This window comes from Topomyia yanbarensis, chromosome 2, assembly GCF_030247195.1.
Source record: "Topomyia yanbarensis strain Yona2022 chromosome 2, ASM3024719v1, whole genome shotgun sequence".
In the NCBI taxonomy this organism is placed as follows: Eukaryota; Metazoa; Arthropoda; class Insecta; order Diptera; family Culicidae; genus Topomyia; species Topomyia yanbarensis.
Genome location: NC_080671.1, coordinates 334,548,675 through 334,567,018, shown reverse-complemented (window position 1 = coordinate 334,567,018; position 18,344 = coordinate 334,548,675). Strand labels below are relative to the sequence as shown.

At 36.7% G+C, this 18,344-nt stretch overlaps 1 protein-coding gene across 1 annotated transcript in view; it reads right to left on the bottom strand.

Moving 5' to 3' along the window:
• The window catches only part of LOC131680599 (uncharacterized), a 34,100-nt gene extending 22,600 nt beyond the window's left edge, over positions 1-11,500 (bottom strand). Inside the window, exons 1-4 of the mRNA XM_058961312.1 lie at positions 10,829-11,500; positions 10,485-10,778; positions 10,210-10,426; positions 9,927-10,107 (exon numbers count right to left, since the gene is read on the bottom strand). Coding sequence (XP_058817295.1) covers positions 9,927-10,107; positions 10,210-10,426; positions 10,485-10,778; positions 10,829-11,347 — 1,211 coding nt within the window. The 5' untranslated portion in view covers positions 11,348-11,500. The remainder of the gene's footprint in view (positions 1-9,926; positions 10,108-10,209; positions 10,427-10,484; positions 10,779-10,828) is intronic.
• Positions 11,501-18,344: the final 6,844 nt, after the last annotated feature.

Sequence of the window (18,344 nt, the reverse complement as noted above, 5' to 3'; positions counted from 1 at the left end):
GTCTATGCACTCTTGAACAAAAGATTGCAAAAGGTCTGAATTACCAAACCCTCGTTGAATTCAGACCAAACTTTTTTGAAGTAACAAACAGTCATTACAGTATGTTTCAATATAATTTAATTAGCTGTTAAGAAAATTTCGATTCAAACTATACCCAATAAATAGATCAGAAATTGAGCCTGGTTCGAAGTAATTGATATGTTGTCCTCGTATGCGGTTGCTAGATTGCGTTGGCAAGCTAGTCTATGGTGATACATGAGATGCCATCTGAGCTGTTTCCATTGTTCCTCCCTTCTTCTGATGTCGATCGCGCCCAAGATGCAGAGAAAGGTGGGAACATTTGACACTTTCGAGTGTCAAATATTCCCAATAATATACATTAGGGCATTGCAAAAAAATTTTTTTTTGAATTCTCAAGCCCCCCCCCCCTCTCATATTGTGACAAATGTCAAAGTGAGCTCAGATGCCAAATTTCACATCATTTGGACAATTCTAGACCCCCGCCCACTTCGCTTGAAATTTTTGTACTTGGTGCTATGGGAAAAAGTGGAGGAAAAATATATTAAATGCTGTAACTTTTAAAGTAGGAATAAGAAAATTACAATTTATACCTCTTTTTAAAGGAAATAACGTTAGTACTGGAATGGAGATATTCCTTTTTCTATAAAAATACGGGATTGTGGGGCACTGGGTCATTTTGACCCCAAAATCCCCTATTTTTTTAATTTTTCTGCTCCGTTGTGCAAACCATACATATTTTGCAGTTTTTCTAATGTGACAAAATCTCAGAAATCGTACGGAACCTTTTAGACCTTTGGCCGAATACGAGAAGTTGGGGTTATAGGGCCTTTTGTCATTTATATTAAATTTTATCATTTTCTCGTGCATATATCTCTATTATTTTTCATTCGATTTTCATAAATTGTACCTTGAACGTGGAAAATCCTTAGGAATAAAATAAAAATAGATTCGTTACCGGTAAAATTCAGAAACATCAAATTATCTGACATATAGTCTCGATTTCACCTTTTTATCATAAAATCGCACACATTAACTCCATTTAACAACAAAATTCCTATTTAATTTACTATTTATAGTGAAAAATGTGCTTAGGAATCACATGAGAAAAGTTCATGTCAAAAAATTTGATGTTTTTGAATTTTAATGCAAACGAATCTATTTTTGTTGTATTTATAAGAATTTTTCACTTTCAACAAGGTACAATTTATTAAAATCGAATGAAGAATAATAGAGATATATGCACGATAAAATGATAAAATTTAACATAAATGACAAAAGGCCCTATAACCCCAACTTCTCGTATTCGGACAAAGGTCTAAAAGGTTCCGTTCGATTTCTGAGATTTTTTTCACATTAGAAAAACTGCAAAATATGTATGGTTTGCACAACGGAGCAGAAAAATTCAAAAAATAGGGTATTTTGGGGCCAATATGACCCAATACCCTACAATCCCGTATTTTTCTAGGAACAGGAATATATTCGTTCCAATACTAAGGTTATTTCCTTTAAAAAGGGGTATAAATTGTAATTTTCTGATTGCTATTTCAAAAGTTATAGCATTTAATATATTTTTCCTCCACATTTCCTCATAGCACCAATTTCAAAAATTTCAAGCGAGGTGGGCGGGGGTCTAGAATTGTCCAAATGATGTGAAATTTGGCATTTGAGCTTACTTTGACATTTGTCACAATATGAGCCTTTGAGAATTCAAAAAAAAATTTTTTTTGCAATGCCCTACATCCTGAGTCTTTGACGCACTACGAAAAGTGAGAAAAGGCCGAGTTTCACGTCGGATCTACCGATTAGAACACTTATGGATACTTTATGCCTCGAAAAAATCGATTAAATTAACTATCACCGAACCGAAACAAAACTTATGGAAACAGAAAGGCCCACTATGTCATTTGTTTGTGCTTTCTTTCTTTCTTAAAGGTTTCGCAGAAATCATCGGGAATTATTATTTTGAATATTTGCTTATATTATGATTCAATGGTAAAGGGACAGTGCAGGCCCGACGAAGGGGGGGGGGGTCAGGGGGGGCAACTACCCTGGGGCCCGGGTCTGTTTTGGGGGCCCGCATTTTAAACTGAATTGAATTTATTTTAATTTAATTGTTGAAGTTTGTTTCTGTTGATACTGCAAATATATTACAATCAACTACGTTCCAATCGTTCCAATAGTTTTCTGAAGTACGTGAACGTAACCCAATTAGATTCATTTAACAGTGCAATTTAACCATTCTGGTTTCATTTATCGCAAGTGTTTTTTAAAGAATTTAGTATGAAGTGGTATACAATTTATTATATTCTTAGCTAACTGTTACTAATAAAAGATATTTTCGGAATGGGGTTGACGAGTAGATGACGAAAATCAATGTATGAAGCCATTTTGAAAACCAAGATGGCGAATTCCAGTTAAGACATCATTATAACCTAAAATATTGACGTTTTCGAAATAAGATAATCATAGAATAGATATAGGTATAGTGATTTGTGATGCGAATGATATGATTATAGAAAACTTTTCTCAAACAGAAGACGCAATATTAGCCTGCATCGCTCATCTACTCGTCAAACCCGCTTAAAAATACCCTCATAGTTTATACAGATATTGTTCGAAATAGCTCCAAGCTACCATTTTTTTGTCATCTACTCGTCCAGCCCGTTTCAAAAATTCACAAATTGTTAGGGTTATCGAGATTATTGTTCAATCGGAAGTCTCCATCCTAGATTTCAAAAAGGAACCAAATATCCATTTTTATCATGTACTTGTCAAGCCCGTTCCGGAAATATCCATTTTGTTAGGGTTATCGATAATGTTGCTCAACCAACGAATTTTAATAAGAATGTGAAGCGAACTTTTTTTACGATCTGAATCCCAAAAAACGAACTACGGCTTGGTTCGTAAATGGAGGTTGCAGTGTACACATTTGATGCAGAAAAATATGGGAATTTAACTAGATACTTATTCTACCCATTAGTTTCCACCAAAAGTTGAAACTCTTTCTCTCAGACTTCGCTGTTGGATTCCAGTCATCGCATTCGGAATGTTTTCTCTCTGAATGTCAGCGCAAATGTAACAATTGATTCCAAAACCGATTTTAGCATGTTCAGAAACCGATTAAGAAAATTCGTTCAGGTCATAGTGACAACTGCATTAGCTGCATCCAGCACCTCAAAATCAACAACATGTACCAACAACAAGCAACAAGGCAGCATCAGTGGTGCGAGATTTTACATTCAGTTGCCTATTTCTGATTAATTTGCTGAAACCAATATTCAGTTTCAATGCTTCCCTCATTCATTCACTTTCAAACTGACTGAAATTTTATGCAGAATCGAATGGTTGAGTGCAGAGGAAATATAAATTCATTCACCAACCAAAACATTCATTTGTTATTATGTGGACAGTTTGAAGGCAGAAGTTCTTTTACATTTTCGAGCATAACTGACTTGCGTAATCTATACCCGAGCAGAGTCTGACAACAAATTGAATACTAAACTTGATGTTGTGATGTTCGGAAAATGATTACTCAGATTGTTGTCGTTTTGGTCGTTTTAACGGTTAAAAGATCAAAATGGAGAGCAACAAAATTGTCCTATGACATCAAACAGAAAACTAATTCTGCTATTAGTGAGAGTAAATTGAAAGCTTATTGAGATGTTGAAAATGTTTTTGATAACAAAATATGCATTCACTTTGATGTTTCACCAAAGAAATATAAACATAGAAAATTCTTCTAAGAAACAAAGATAGCAAAAAGGGATCAAAATTTGACATCATATTTAAAAAATCTAAAACTGATAGCAAAACAAGATTTCAATTTGATGCTACTATCAAAATATGATTTCTACTTGTTGTAATTTTGATGTTCGACTTTCCTCGGGTATCTGGTGCACTTTTGCTTGATAATCCCTCTCAGAGCTAGCATACAAACAAGATTCAGTTTGCTTCTGAAACCGAACATATGCGAACATTAATGCGTTGTACCGAAAAAGTGAAGGACGAGGGAAACAAACCAAACATTCGACTCATCGTGGTGGGCATAAATTGAATTTTGTTTCTCCTTCAAGCTCAAGAAGGGATGTCAATTTTTCTAAGCTATGATTCTGGGCATCATTAACGATGGTAGCATTAACGTGCGTCAAGGGAGCATGAACGATGGCGATATAGACTGTATGGCAACGCCGCAAAAAGGGTTTCCAATTGCAATGGCAAGTCGGGCGCAAGTCATTCTAATGGTCAGCCACAAATATTCCTTTATTAATTTTTATTTTTCCATCTATTACATGTTTACTGATGGCTCTGTTAAGCTAACGCATTGAATCGTGTCAAAAAAACAATTTTCATAAAAAATAGTTTAATTGAAACAGTTGCATCCGTATAGTTTCTCTAATCGATATTGCAATAAGAAGTCATATATGGTAGGGCCCGTCAGTACTTCAAACCCCGGGGCCCGGCGCGGCTCTCGACGGCCCTGGACAGAATTAACAAGCACAAACTTAATACAAGTTAAATAAAGAAATTTTCTAATTGTATTCTTTTTCCGTTATATATTCGTCCTAATAGGGACGGTTTGCTAATAACTATTTTTGGTATGCGGGACGAGAACCCTCTTTCGCAGCTCAGATCAAATGAGCACTATGTGACACGAGGCAATCTCTTTTATTAACTTTTTGGTACAGATGGAAGACCCTCCTTTTGCACGACAAATAAAAATATTTTCATCATTCTTTTTAGTGTGCCTTTTGTTTAGTGGCAGAATTGTCAAATTCACTAATTTTCTTATAGGTTTTTTTTCAGAAATCATCGGGGATTATTATTTTGAATATTTGCTTATATTATGATTCAATGGCAAAGGAACAGAATTAACAAGCACAATTAAAGAAATTTTCTAATTGAATTCTTTTTCCGTTACATATTCGTCCTAATAAGGACGTTTTGCTAATAACCATGTTTTGGGTTACGGACAAAAATTCTATGGAACGTTTTGAGCCTTGCCTAATATTAACTAATATTAACGGTATGAACCAGCAATTCGCCACGTCGCTTCTGTTTCGCCATCGTCATTTGGAACTGCGAACAAAATCCTTCCAGCGGACAGATAAACGTTCCTCTTCTGTAGCTCGTGTCAAATAAAAGATCTAACAGCCATCCTACAAGCAACAGTAGCGATAATCTAATTGTTTCTGCTAGCAGAGCAGGCATGGCAATGAAGGAATTCGTAAAATTGCTTTTATATCAAGCGATGGAATGTATAGAATGCTTATGAATGTCGAGATGAGGTCCGTGTTAGGGAAAGTCTTACGCAAATTTGTGAAAATTGTATGCGTTTATCCCTACCGATCACAAAACCATATCAAAAATATATCAAAATTATTGCTCGATTTGGTATTTATATCATATGATCATATAATTTTGATATATGTCGCTTGGAACAAATTATGAATAAAATTTAAATTATATCATGTTTTGATTTGTCAGTAATGATATCATATATCAACCATATTGTCTTTTTAACATAGTAAGAACAACAAAATTATATCTTTCCAAGACGTAAAACGAAGCTATAATGATGCCATCAGAGATGAATCCTCCCAAGTACTTGCTTCAAATCGCATTACTGGTGGTCCTGTCTTGTCAGGTTGGAATGTAAATACATAATAGAATGTACGTTTTGTAAAGTTACTCGCTAATTGCAGAACACAACAGAGACAATGCTCCGCTGCAGGGCCACGAAGCAGCAAGTAGCTTTAGAGATTTGATTAGACTGGTTTCGGCATACGACAAGCACAAGAGCAGCACTCTGTAAACACTGAAGAGGAATGGAAGCAACACGTATATAATTTGCAGGCAAACTATTAAAGAAGAGTATAAGAGAGAAGAACATGCGAAAGAATAGGAATAAGCATTTTAAATATACTAAGGATGTAAAGCGCAAAACAGGAACGCCTCAGAATAAAAAATTAACAAATTATAAAAGTACACTGAACTAACTGCGAGTTCTAAGTTAGAACAACTTCTAACAAGTAGCTGCGACGGTAATAACAATAAAGAAATTAGTAACACAGCTAAATTAAATGCAAATTGTACTAATGAGAAATATCTTTCACAAGAAATTATTTGATTTATTAAATAAAAACAGAAGAAAAAAAATTCGATCTATGTGATACAATTCTGATATTTTCAGATATATTTACTGCCCTCAATTATATATAAACTATCTTAAATATCCGTCTGTGTGATATAATTATTATATCAAACCAAGACTCAACAAAAAAACTTTATATCACAATAGACTGAGATATAATAAGATATAACCGATAAATTTTCTTGGTATAAAAACTTGATATTTTAACAACTATCCAGCTATATTTTATAGCAAACAGAGATATATATTTTCCATGATATAATATCTTATTTTGATATAATTTTGATGTTAATTTCTGATCGGGTATTTATTCCATATTTACAGATTTTTCAATAATGTGCTAATAAAATACACAGATAAATTTGATAACTGGCAGGCAATTTTTAGAATCGAGGTGTTCTAATTATGAAAATCCATCAACAATTAACAAAACGTAAGCGAAAACTTTGTCTATTTTCTTACATTTTCCCAATGTTTTCACAATAATACGGATTTTTCAATAGTGTACAGTTGAAATACCAATTTATAGCTGCAATCAATTTTTAAGTTGAACTTCTCTGAATCGATTAGTGTATAAATGACGCAAATCCATCAACAATTAACAACGCTACAGTAATTTAAAATTATGCCACATTTTCGTGACGCTGTTCGAAATCAGATTTTAGTTTTACACCTAGCCCCAGCCCCATATAGTAGAGTAAAGCATTTTCAATGTTAACAATGTGCACACCTGTATCCGTCTTAGATCGCGCCTCCTTGGTTTATGCGCCGTCTCTTTGCGACCTGTCTTTATGCCACGGCAGTAAAGTGAAATGGATCGCAAAAATGGGAATCGGTATAGAGTGAAATACCTCTGCCGAGAAGTTCTCAGCACCAGCTACCATAAAAATAGGAACGACTAGCACCAAGAAGGATAAAAAACCCGGCGAAGGTGGTTGTACAGAGATGTAAATCCTTATGGTCGACACCTCCGGATCGGTTCATGTCTCAACAGGTGACGATATTTGCAGCAGACCTGAGCAGGTCAGATATATCGCGAAGGTTGAACAGCAAGTAAGGAAAAGTAGCTATGGATAAAAACATGACGATTAACACAAAACAAAATAAACAAGAACACAATCCCTACTTTAGTCGGTTGGCTTAACAACTATTACAAACCTATGCGAATCCACCACGAGCCAGCAGGCAGAGCACAGTGGTCAGGAATGCCAAAAACGTGAACTTAATTCACTAGAGGCCAAACCATCGAATATATTCACAGGGTGTTTTTGGAGGAATCTTTCGTATGAATATACCCCACATTCTGATAAAAATTAAATTGAGGCATGGCTTACTATGATTGAACTAGAAAAAATAACTTTTATTACTGACAAAGTAGAGAATTGGTGTCTTCGACAAAGTTTTATGCTCATAGTGAAGAATTTTGTTGAAAAACTTCAACTTGTAGGACTTCAGGTTATCGATTTACAAAGCGTTTTTTAAGACAACCCCCTTAAATTTAGTTTTTTAATATAACTTTTTTCATTGAGACTTTTGGTGCGAATGATGTTCCAGACAAATATTGTTGAAGATTACATGTAAAAATTAAATTATTGTTGAAGACTGCATGTAAAAATATCGTTGAAGACTGCATGTAAAAGTTTTACCTGAACTCGGCAGCGCGGCGCACACCTCTTGAAAAATACTCATTCGTTTTAGAGTTATTGAAGAATTTTAAATTTTTTACACCAACTTCTACTGCGTATAAGAGTGCAAACCAAAATGGACGAGCAGGCACTATTTTCAATGTCCAGAATACGCATAATGAACGTAAGAACATTTGATGCGTGGCACTCTAGAAACCTATGAATTGGGTAAGCTAACTTTGTAATGTTTTTTACTTTTTCCATATAAAAATCAACGAAAAAAATTTCGGTTCTTTTCGTAAAATTTTGTATTTTGATGGTAAATTTTTTTAAAATCTTCAAAAACTTTGAAACGAATGAGTATTTTTACTTACAGTCTTCAACAATATTATATGGTTTTAAAGTCTCCACATTTATTTGGAACATGGTTTACATGAAAAGTCACAGTGGAAAAACGCTTTGTAAATCGATAACTTTAAGTCCTACAAGTTTAACCATTAAATGGGCAATGTTGTTTTAAAACAACATTGTGAAAACCATCTCAAAATTATCATAGTGACGTATTAACACTGTGAGACAATTTTCGGAAAATTTGACAAAAATTGCTTTGCGCCTTTAAGGGTTAAGTTTTTCTACAAAACTCTTTATTACGAGCATTTCTAAAACTTTGTCAAAGACACCAACTTTCTACCTCGTCAAAAAAAATTTTGGTTTGAGTGTAGTAAGCCATGCCTAATTTCAATTTTCATCTGTTTGTGGGGAATATTCTTACAAACAATTCGTCCAAAGATACCGCGAGAATATATTCGATGGTTTGGCCTCTAGTGAATTAAGTTCTCGTTTTTGGGGTTTCCGACCACTATGCATCGGTGTCTTTTGATGACTCCTTCTTGACAACAAACATTTACCCAATTTGTTGAGCTGAGTCGTTTGGTTCACGAAAGTTTGAGGGTTTCTGCACGTTTCTTTTAAAATAAACGTTAACAAATCAAACCCCCCTCCCCCTTGAGAATTTTCTGCGCACGGGCCTGCAGTAGAGCTAAATGTGACAGATTTTTTCTGCTGTAAAGCAATTCCATCAAGATTGATTCAATTTCGTTAAAAATGGTGACCATCTTTGAATTTTTATTCAAGAGTAATATCCAAGAAGGGCGTATGAGATCTTGAATGCGCTACTTTCAAAATATCGCCATTTGTACAGCGATATATGATTGCGACTTCTAGGCAATTAATTCTTCTATGTGATTATTTTCATATTCAAATTTTTTATAACAAACCACAAAAAAGTTGAAAAATACAATTACAAATTAATTTTTTTGTTGACGCGAGCCTAAAAATAAATGTATTTACATTATTAGGACGTAAGAAAGCATTTTTAACAGCTACTTTAAGTATGCTTCTAAATTTCTTAGTATTTGCCAGTCATAAATATAATTTTCTTATACAATATTAATACTAAATATCGTTTCGAAGCAAAATGCTCTCAAGAAAAATTTTACGAAATATTTTGTTTTTATTTCCAATGAAAATATCTAGTAGTGAAATTTTAAGAACCAAATAGAACACGTTATTGGTAATTGCTGAATTTCGCGCTTGGTCAAGTCTCCCCATGTTCCCCTACTCTCAACAGGGCTTCCGCCCCGATCAGAAACACTTAACAGAAACATTTCAAAACAATATCTCGCGCTGTTACTTGTTGTAATTTTCTGCTATTTTAACTACTAACGAGACCGGATTTATAACACAGCTTACTACAAAAATTGCATCCTGTTGTAATCTTGTCATTGCATGCTGATCGGGACCGGCCCTCACATTCAAAAAATTATGAAATTTAAACAACATGTAAACCAGTACGGTTGTAAACATAAATTACACAAGTGAATCGATATTTTTCACTTTCATTCATACTCGAATAAAAATCAGTTTTAATGTAATGGTTTTTCGATTGATTAAACTGTATTTTTTAATCAACGTGTATTCCAATAGCGGAAACTATAAAATCTCTTTATCGTATTTACAAAAGAAATGCATGGCATATGTGACACTTATAATTTCAATTTTTTTTTAAAAATAGGCACAAACGCTGTATGCGTTGATAACAACCTAAAGCTCACATTAGTTTTCATCACCACCAGTCGCTGACCAGCTGGGGCAGTAAAATTTTCAAAATCTCCACAAATCTGGGATTGGAGAAAACCTCTCGTCGCGCTCGTCTTGCCTGGTCGCTGTCTTCAAGCATATTTTCAGGTGTGGCCAGCTCCGGTGCCTCGATAATCAAAGCTGGCACCATGCAAGTAGTTACGACTACAGCTGTGAAGAAAAGTATAATCGTTAAACACAATCACCCCAAACATAATTGTAGTCTTCATGCTAATTGGTACACCAACATGGAGGTACTTTTTTGCCACTTACCGTGATCACGTTTTTTTCTCATCTCGTCAAGAATTGTATCCAACGTTGGTATCTTTGAGTCGTATTTGAGTTTTTTCAAGGTCGATTGAAGCTCATCGACGTATATCTGAATTAGTTCGCTGAACCCGTTAAGTTGCACTTCGTTGTTGGCTGATGAATAGAGAAATTGATTCAGATCAATTCCTGGCGAACCATAAAAGCACTCCTGATAATCAATCTGTAAAATAATGGATGATGTAGAAATCGGCGTTGTTTTCAATATCAGGTCAACCGACCAGAAGAACATCCTGCAAGTTTCCATCCTTATCATATTGCCACAGTGCATTGTTCTGCCAGAGATCTCCGTGATTAAGAACGTTGAAACCATCTTCTTCCCGTGAAAAAGTGTTGCATTCTCGCTCAATCATGGTCTTGCCGAAATTGCAGAGAAAATCACGATAGACTCCCAGTTCAGGCACAGTTTCAGTCAGCGCAATACACTCAGCTATGCAGTTCAAGTAGTACAGCCGAATCGCATTGGTTTGGTCCAAAAAACCACTGGTCATGTGAAGTTGAAAAAGATTTCGGTTCTAAAAAGGATCTCCGTTAGGCATAATCAAACAATAAACTTCTCACTAACCGTACGTCCTAAAACAGCTGTCGCAGCATGAAATTTTGCCACCTTCCTCATCAGCAGCTTGCAGTGGCTCATGTCTAACCTCGCCTTTCGGTCCGGTTGCGTATAACCCTTAACCGCCAAATCTTCCAGGACCAGCGCGTTAATGTCTTCGTAGAACATCTTTGGTCCAAACCGGCAGCATTCTCCAAAACTGGTTAAAAGATCGCCAATCCCTCGCATAACTGGTCCATAGATATCTTTTTCGATTGCTAGTACGTACCGCTCATTTCTGGCGAATTCCGGATTGGGCAACCCTGTTTTCAATATCAACGAAATCGTGCACCATTCATCGCTGTGCCGAGAGTACGTCACAGTGGCGCGTATTATCGAATTCATGAAATTTTGTCCTATTGGCGATCCGTCTTCGACGGAATAACTCACAACAACTACATCGTCGCCGAAATACGTTCCAAGAACATGCCTGAAATAGTCGGTATCGATCCAGCTTCGATTCGGATCGGAACTCACTTCCGTTGTCATCCTTCGAAGCGCAATGAATCGCGTGTGAAATGCCGGTGAATAGCAATCAGTAAATAAAACACTTTCTCTGGTAGCGCGTCGATTCCTATACTGCTCAAATGTTGAACAGAACTGATTATTGCACCAGTTGGAAATACAACGTTATGCGCCGAAAACTCTTTTGCCAGCCGTTTGTCTGTTTTTGTGCGTTCGGTAGGGGTGCTCATTTTTGTCAGATCTGTTCGGTCAGATGGAAGCTGGTTTTTATTTTAAGTAACTACAATTTTCAAATAGTAAAAACTTAATTGTTTTGTTGATGCAATTTTCTTAAACAAAAACTGCCATCCCAATGTGTTTATCCTGCAGTGCATACGTACTAACCATTTTTGAAGACTTGAAAGTAATTGAATTAAGGCGCACATCATACCCGAGGGGAAGCACATACCAAGAAAACATGCTATTGACGATACTGTCCCTTGAAGAAACTTTCAGCCTTTCATCTCCCCTTCCATCTTGTTCGGCGTCAATGGGATAAGAATAGTGATAACCTCCAATTTTTCCGTGGGTTCAACCATACGCTAGCGGTTTTTGTTTTGTTTTCAGTATACTACACATGCAAGCTGAGTTTAAAATAGTCACGCTGTTTGTATCAATGAAATTAATTGCTTATTGTCCAAACGCTCAATAGGTTACTGATAAACACTTTCTTGAATGACCTTCAAACTGCACTGTTTGAAGTGATCGTTTCTGAATTGACACAGGGAAAAAAATGATTCAATGACGATCCGAGGACTTTAGTTTTTCTTTGTAATCACACAATCTTCGAGGTGTCGTGAAGCACCCTCAAAAATTCCAGACAAATTTACGTCACTGCTGCAAGTGGCTTAATTATCTGAGGGTCTTCTATAGAGGGAAGTCATTCTGGAGGGAGATTAGTTTAGAGTCTAGAGATACGAATCCGTTTGTGCTCGTGTAGCACAGAAATATATTTTGGTTGTTTTGGTGTCCTTGACCAAAGAGATACCGAAACGAACACACTGTGTCCACTTTATCACGCCGAAAAATATCACGCGCTTTGTCTCTCGCAGATATTAATGCTCGGCTGTGCAAGAGCGTGATGCATGGATGTTTTGAGAGAATAATCAGTGTTTTATTGTGAATCTTTTCTAAAATTCACATCTTAATTTTTTCGTCGTGTGCCATTAGGTTGCGCGTCAAATTGCGCCACATTTGTTTTACATTGTTGAGCGACGCACAGTAGGGCATCGCAAAAAAATTTTTTTTTGAATTCTCAAAGGCCCCCCCTCTCATATTGTGACAAATGTCAAAGCTCAGATGCCAAATTTCACATCATTTGGACAATTTTAGACCTACATACAGAATACAGAATACAGAATACATTAAATGCTATAACTTTTGAAGTAGCAATCAGAAAATTACAATTTATACCTCTTTTGAAAGGAAATAATCTTAGTACTTGAATGGAGATATTTTGTTTCTAGGAAAATACGGGAAAGTGGGGTACTGGGTCCTTTTGGCCCCCTAAATCCCAATTTTTAATGATTTTTTTGCTCTGTGATGCAAATCATATATATTTTGTAGTTTTTCTAATGTGAAAAAATCTCAGAAATCGAACGGAGCCTTTTTGACCTTAGTCAGAATACGAGAAGTTGGGGTTATAGGGCTTTTTCTCATTCATATTAAATTTTATCATTTTCTCATGCATATATCTCTATTATTCTTCAAAAAATTTTCATAAAATGTAACTTGTTGAACGTGTAAAATTCTGAAGAACAAAACAAAAATAAAAACGTTAGAGGTAAAATTCAGAAACATCAAACTTTTTGATATTTACTCTACAAATCTCATTTTTTCATTATTTGTCCTAATACCTCAACTTCCCCTATTTTTTCAGGAATGAAACTTTTCTCATGTGATCCCTAAGCATATTTTACACTAAAAGTAGTAAATTAAATAAGAATGTTGTTGTTAAATGGAGTTAATATGTGCGATTTTATGATAAAAATGTGAAATCGACACTCTATGTCAGATAATTTGATGTTCTTGAATTTTACCGGTAACGAATCTATTTTTGTTATAATCCTAAGGATTTTCCACGTTCAACAAGGTATAGTTTATGAAAATTGAGTGAAGAATAATAGAGATATTTTCACGAGAAAATGATGAAGTTTAATATGAATGACAAAAAGCCATTTAACCCAAACTTCTCGTATTCGGACAAAGGTCAAAAAGGCTCCGGTCGATTTGTGAAATTTTTTCACTTTAGAAAAACTAGAAAATATGTACGATTTGCATCACGGAGCAGAAAAATCATTAAAAATAGGGGATTTTGGGGCCAAAATAACCCAGTACCCCGCTTTCCCGTAATTTACTAGAAACAAAAATGCTTCCATTCAAATACTAAGATTATTTCCTTTCAAAAGAGGTATAAATTGTAATTTTCTGATTGCTACTTCAAAAGTTATAGCATTTAATGTATTTTTCCTCCATATTTTCCCATAGTACCAATTTCAAAAAATTTCTAGCGAAGTGGGTGGGGGTCTAAAATTGTCCAAATGATGTGAAATTTGGCATCTGAGCTTACTTTGATATTTGTCACAATATGAGAGGGGGGGGGGCTTCGAGAATTCAAAAAAAAAATTGTTTTGCAATGCCCTAACGCACAGTGATGCCGCGGTTACAAAAACCTCCAAAAACTTTTTATTCAGGTCATGCTGCATATTATTTTCCCCAATTCTATGGCACATCAGGAATCATAATTCCAATTTTCTTGAATATCAAATGAAAATTAAGTTCTCCAGAGTATTTTGAACTAGTTGGCGTTTTTTCTTGCTTCGACCAGAAAGGTTGCGATAAGTTGCGCAGGTTTGTAGAAATTGTCTACTTTAAAGAAATTTTAGTGCCATCTTGCACAAATCTGCGCCAAAAGAGTTATTGTTAATTTTACTTTCATCCTTGACTATAGAAATTACGCAAGGGCTAGGTTGATTATCGCTCAGATTTTTTTTTATTGATTTTGAACTGTTCTGATATTCGATCGCAGTAGCAGGGCCGGCGCAACACGTGGGTAGTATGGGTAGTACTACCTACTCGAAAATTACCGAGGGGAGTTATCCCGATCAGAAACACATAACAAGAATATTTCAAAACAATATCTCCCGTTGTTACTTGTTACAATTTTCTGTTATTTTAACTACTAACGAGACCAAATTTATAACACAATATGTTACGAAAATTGCATTCTGTTATAATCTTGCTATTTCATTCTGATCGGGATACCCACACGAAAGTTTTGAACAAACAAAAACCTGAGATGTCTGAGTTCAGATCAATTTGTAGAAAATATTAATGCAATTTTATCCAGACTAAAGTTAGAAATATTTTTAAAGACTGGGTATACAATTAGTCATTTTTTAATAAAAAATAATCATTTGATTAAAAATTGAAGCAAACCCGATCAGAAACACATAACAAAAAGATTTCAAAACTATATCTCGCTTTGTTACTTGTTATAATTTTCTGTTATTTTAACTACTAACGAGACCAAATTTCTAATCTGTTACGAAAATTTTATTGTGTTATAATCTTGTTATTTCATTTTTATCGGGAAGAGAGACACTAGTAGGTTTTTTATAAGGAAGATAAAAGACATACACAAGAGGGATTGATTCCAACAATAGTAGCAGCGATAGTATCAGAGAAAGTGAAGAGAGGGCGGACAACAATGAAAAGGAAGAAAAGCTTGCTGTTAGCATGTCAACCAATAGAGAAGAGTTAATTAAATTTGAATATCTATCGTGTTTTAAAATATGTGTATGAGAAATATATACGAGAGATCGAGGATATTTAGCACATCTCGAACTGAAACGAGGCCGAAAAGATTCGTTTAACGATGATCAGGCGCTAGAATACTAGGCGCACGACCAGACAATATGATTAATGTTGCGATAACAGTCACCGAAAGCGCAGAGACCGTTCTCGACGACCCCAATACGCCGAAGATGTGTATTTAACGCATAATGATTGGACATGACACGAGATGTCACACGAAGGAAGTCACGACCTTAATCCATCCTCCTTAACCAAGGTTGTTGATATTTTTGTGATCCTAAAATGTCATTGTCCCACGAAATTTGCCTATTTTCGAGCATCCTCTCACAAGAAATACTGAAAAATTCGTTGAAGCTACGCGATCTTTCATAAATACCTCCTTCTAATGCCTAAATGTCGGCCTTCTCATCACTCGGAAGGGAGCAATTGTGCAAGAGCTCAAACTAATATTTGTATCTGGTTATTCGTCGAGTATTCGTTTGGTCTGACCTTTAATCGTAGTGTAGAAAATCAAGCTAATCAAAACGCTTCCACCGGAGGAATTTCTTGCTTTGATTCGATTGTTTCGGATATAGTGTACATTTTATGGAATCAATCAACTTCAATATCTGGTACCGATCAAAGACTAGCCGAACAAATTCTTTTGGTTTCAAACACCATACAGCCCCTTAAAAAGACCATGAATATGATCTGTGCCAAGTTTCGCAACCATGAAAACATCATAAAATGGGGTCAATACCCCATAAATACGCCAAAATCTGGATTTCCATGGGATCTACCGGACCATGGTGATGGTGTTTTCAAGGGTTGATCCGATTTAAACACTATTAACACACTATGCAGTGGGGGTGAAATTGAACCATAACCATAGAGGTATTATTGGCTTTTCGTTTGCTCGGGTAATCCGATTGAAATAATAGCACGTTTTAATCCCAAAAACGCTCCTACATAATGTTTGCTCGACCCTGGCGAATAATGTTAAAATTACACCATCAATCTCTACTTCCCGGGCGGGTACGTAGAAAAAATACTTATTCGTATACGCCCAAGTGTTGTTTAATTTGATCACGCGATATATCGATGATGTTAAACAGCTTCCCAAGTAACAATTGAGGTTTTATGGTAGTTTTATGTATCCACGGGCCGGTTGTATTAGATGGATATGGTTTGCATTGAAAAGGAGACTGATCGGCATTATTTTTGCAACCTGAGAAAAATTATTAAATCGTCCTCTATTAAGCCTGAAAGGATGTCGGTCATCGGAGGTACCTCCCCACTAGACAATACTAACCTGCGGGCTTCAGTACCCGCCAAAGAAGATTCTATCGTAGGGAACAGAAAATCAATGCAACGAAATTTAAAAGAATGAAGTAATTGGTACTTAGCAGTACAAATTTTCTATGTAGTATCAGGATTAACAAACACATTTTCGCTGAGCCATCAGTATACAGCATGTCAACAAAGGGTATTTCTAAATGGCCACCAGCTATTATCAGGGAATTTTCATTTTCACTCACGCACGTCGTGTCTGAACTTTCGTCAGTACGGGTAGAAATCACTCAGAATCTTACTACCCACTCGGGAAAAAGTGGTCCGCCGGCCCTGTGCAGTAGTCCTATGCGTGGGATGTGAAAATTTTCAGCTCCCGTCAAAATTCGGGTATGAAAGGATCGCGCACAGAAGTGAAAGCGGTGTGATTGGCCAATGAAGAGTGTTTCATGGAGGTGCTCAAGCACCCAGACGTGATACGATGCTTATCGCTAGTGATTAACTGGTGGTTGCCGGAGAAGGCGGATGTGTGTTAGGTTTCGGTGCAGCAGTAAATTCAAGATCGACAAATTCATGACTTACGAATCGGATGGTCGGTGTGCTCGTTACGATTGATCCCTAGAGCCACTAAACAAACGGTGAGGTGTTTCAGGTAAGGTGAGTTTCGGCAATCAGGTAGGAAACTGTATAGGTCCAGACATATCTGATCTGTGCAGAAAATGTGGGGAGAAGGGAGCTAGAGACTGCACAAAGCAACCGAAGTTCTTGCTTTGCACAAATCAGGGCGGAAAGGGCCACATGACGGGGGGCTTCTTATGTCCAGAGTACAAAAAAGCGAAGGCAGGCGAATGATGATGGAGATAACGGTAACTGGGTGGTGGACGTGCAGGGATGGCGGCAATCCTAGTGATGGGCGGTTACTTTGTCCAAGTGGTGGAGGATTGCACACACGAAGGCTTCGTGACCTCCAGGATCAACGGCGTATTCGTGTGTAGCTGCTATGCTCCCCACAGTATACACCAGAGCAGTTCAATCGAATGCTGGACGCACTAAACGACTTGTTAGTCGGACGAATGCCTGTTATTATAGGACAAGACTTTGACGGTTGGGCCGTGTAGTAGGGTAGCAGGCTGACCAAAGCAAGAAGTTACAGTCCTCGACAAGGCTCTTTTTGTGGAACAGCCTCGCTCCAATTTAGAATGCCGATGAGCTGTCGGAAACATTAGCGAGGACGTGTGACATTTTAATGCCGAAGCAAATGGAGCCGAGAAACTGCCGGCGTATTGGTGGAATAAAAGGCACAGAATCCTTTGTGCAGCCAGCCTGAAAGCCAGATGATGCGTTCAGAGAGCAAGATCTGAGGCAGTCAGAGAATAGTGTAAAGTAACATTGTGACCAGCGAGGGCCGTGAGATAGTGCTTAGTAAGTCCGCCTGCTACGTGGAGGGTCTTTTTCCGAAGCACGAAACCGCATGGCCGCACTTTTATGCAGACGGTGGAAATGCTGGTGACAATCAAGTCTCCATCGAAGAGCTCCTTATAGTGTCAATTGGGCTGAACGTGAAGAAAGCCCCGGACGGTATGCCCAACGTGGCACTAAAGACCGCAATTCTGTCGTTTCTGGACATGTTCAAGATAGTTCTACAGAAATACCTGGAGGAAAACAACTTCTCGGACAGATGGAAGATCCAAAAGCTGTTGTTGCTGCCAAAACAAGGAAGACCATCACGAGATCCAGTATCGTTTAGGACCTATATGCGTGCTGGATACTCTTGGTAAGCTTCTGGAAAAGGTTGTTCTCACAGGCTGACGAACTATGCTGAAAGTGACAACGCAATATCGCAAAGGGAGTTAGGATTCCGAAAAGGGATATCGACAGTGGACGTCATCCACATAGT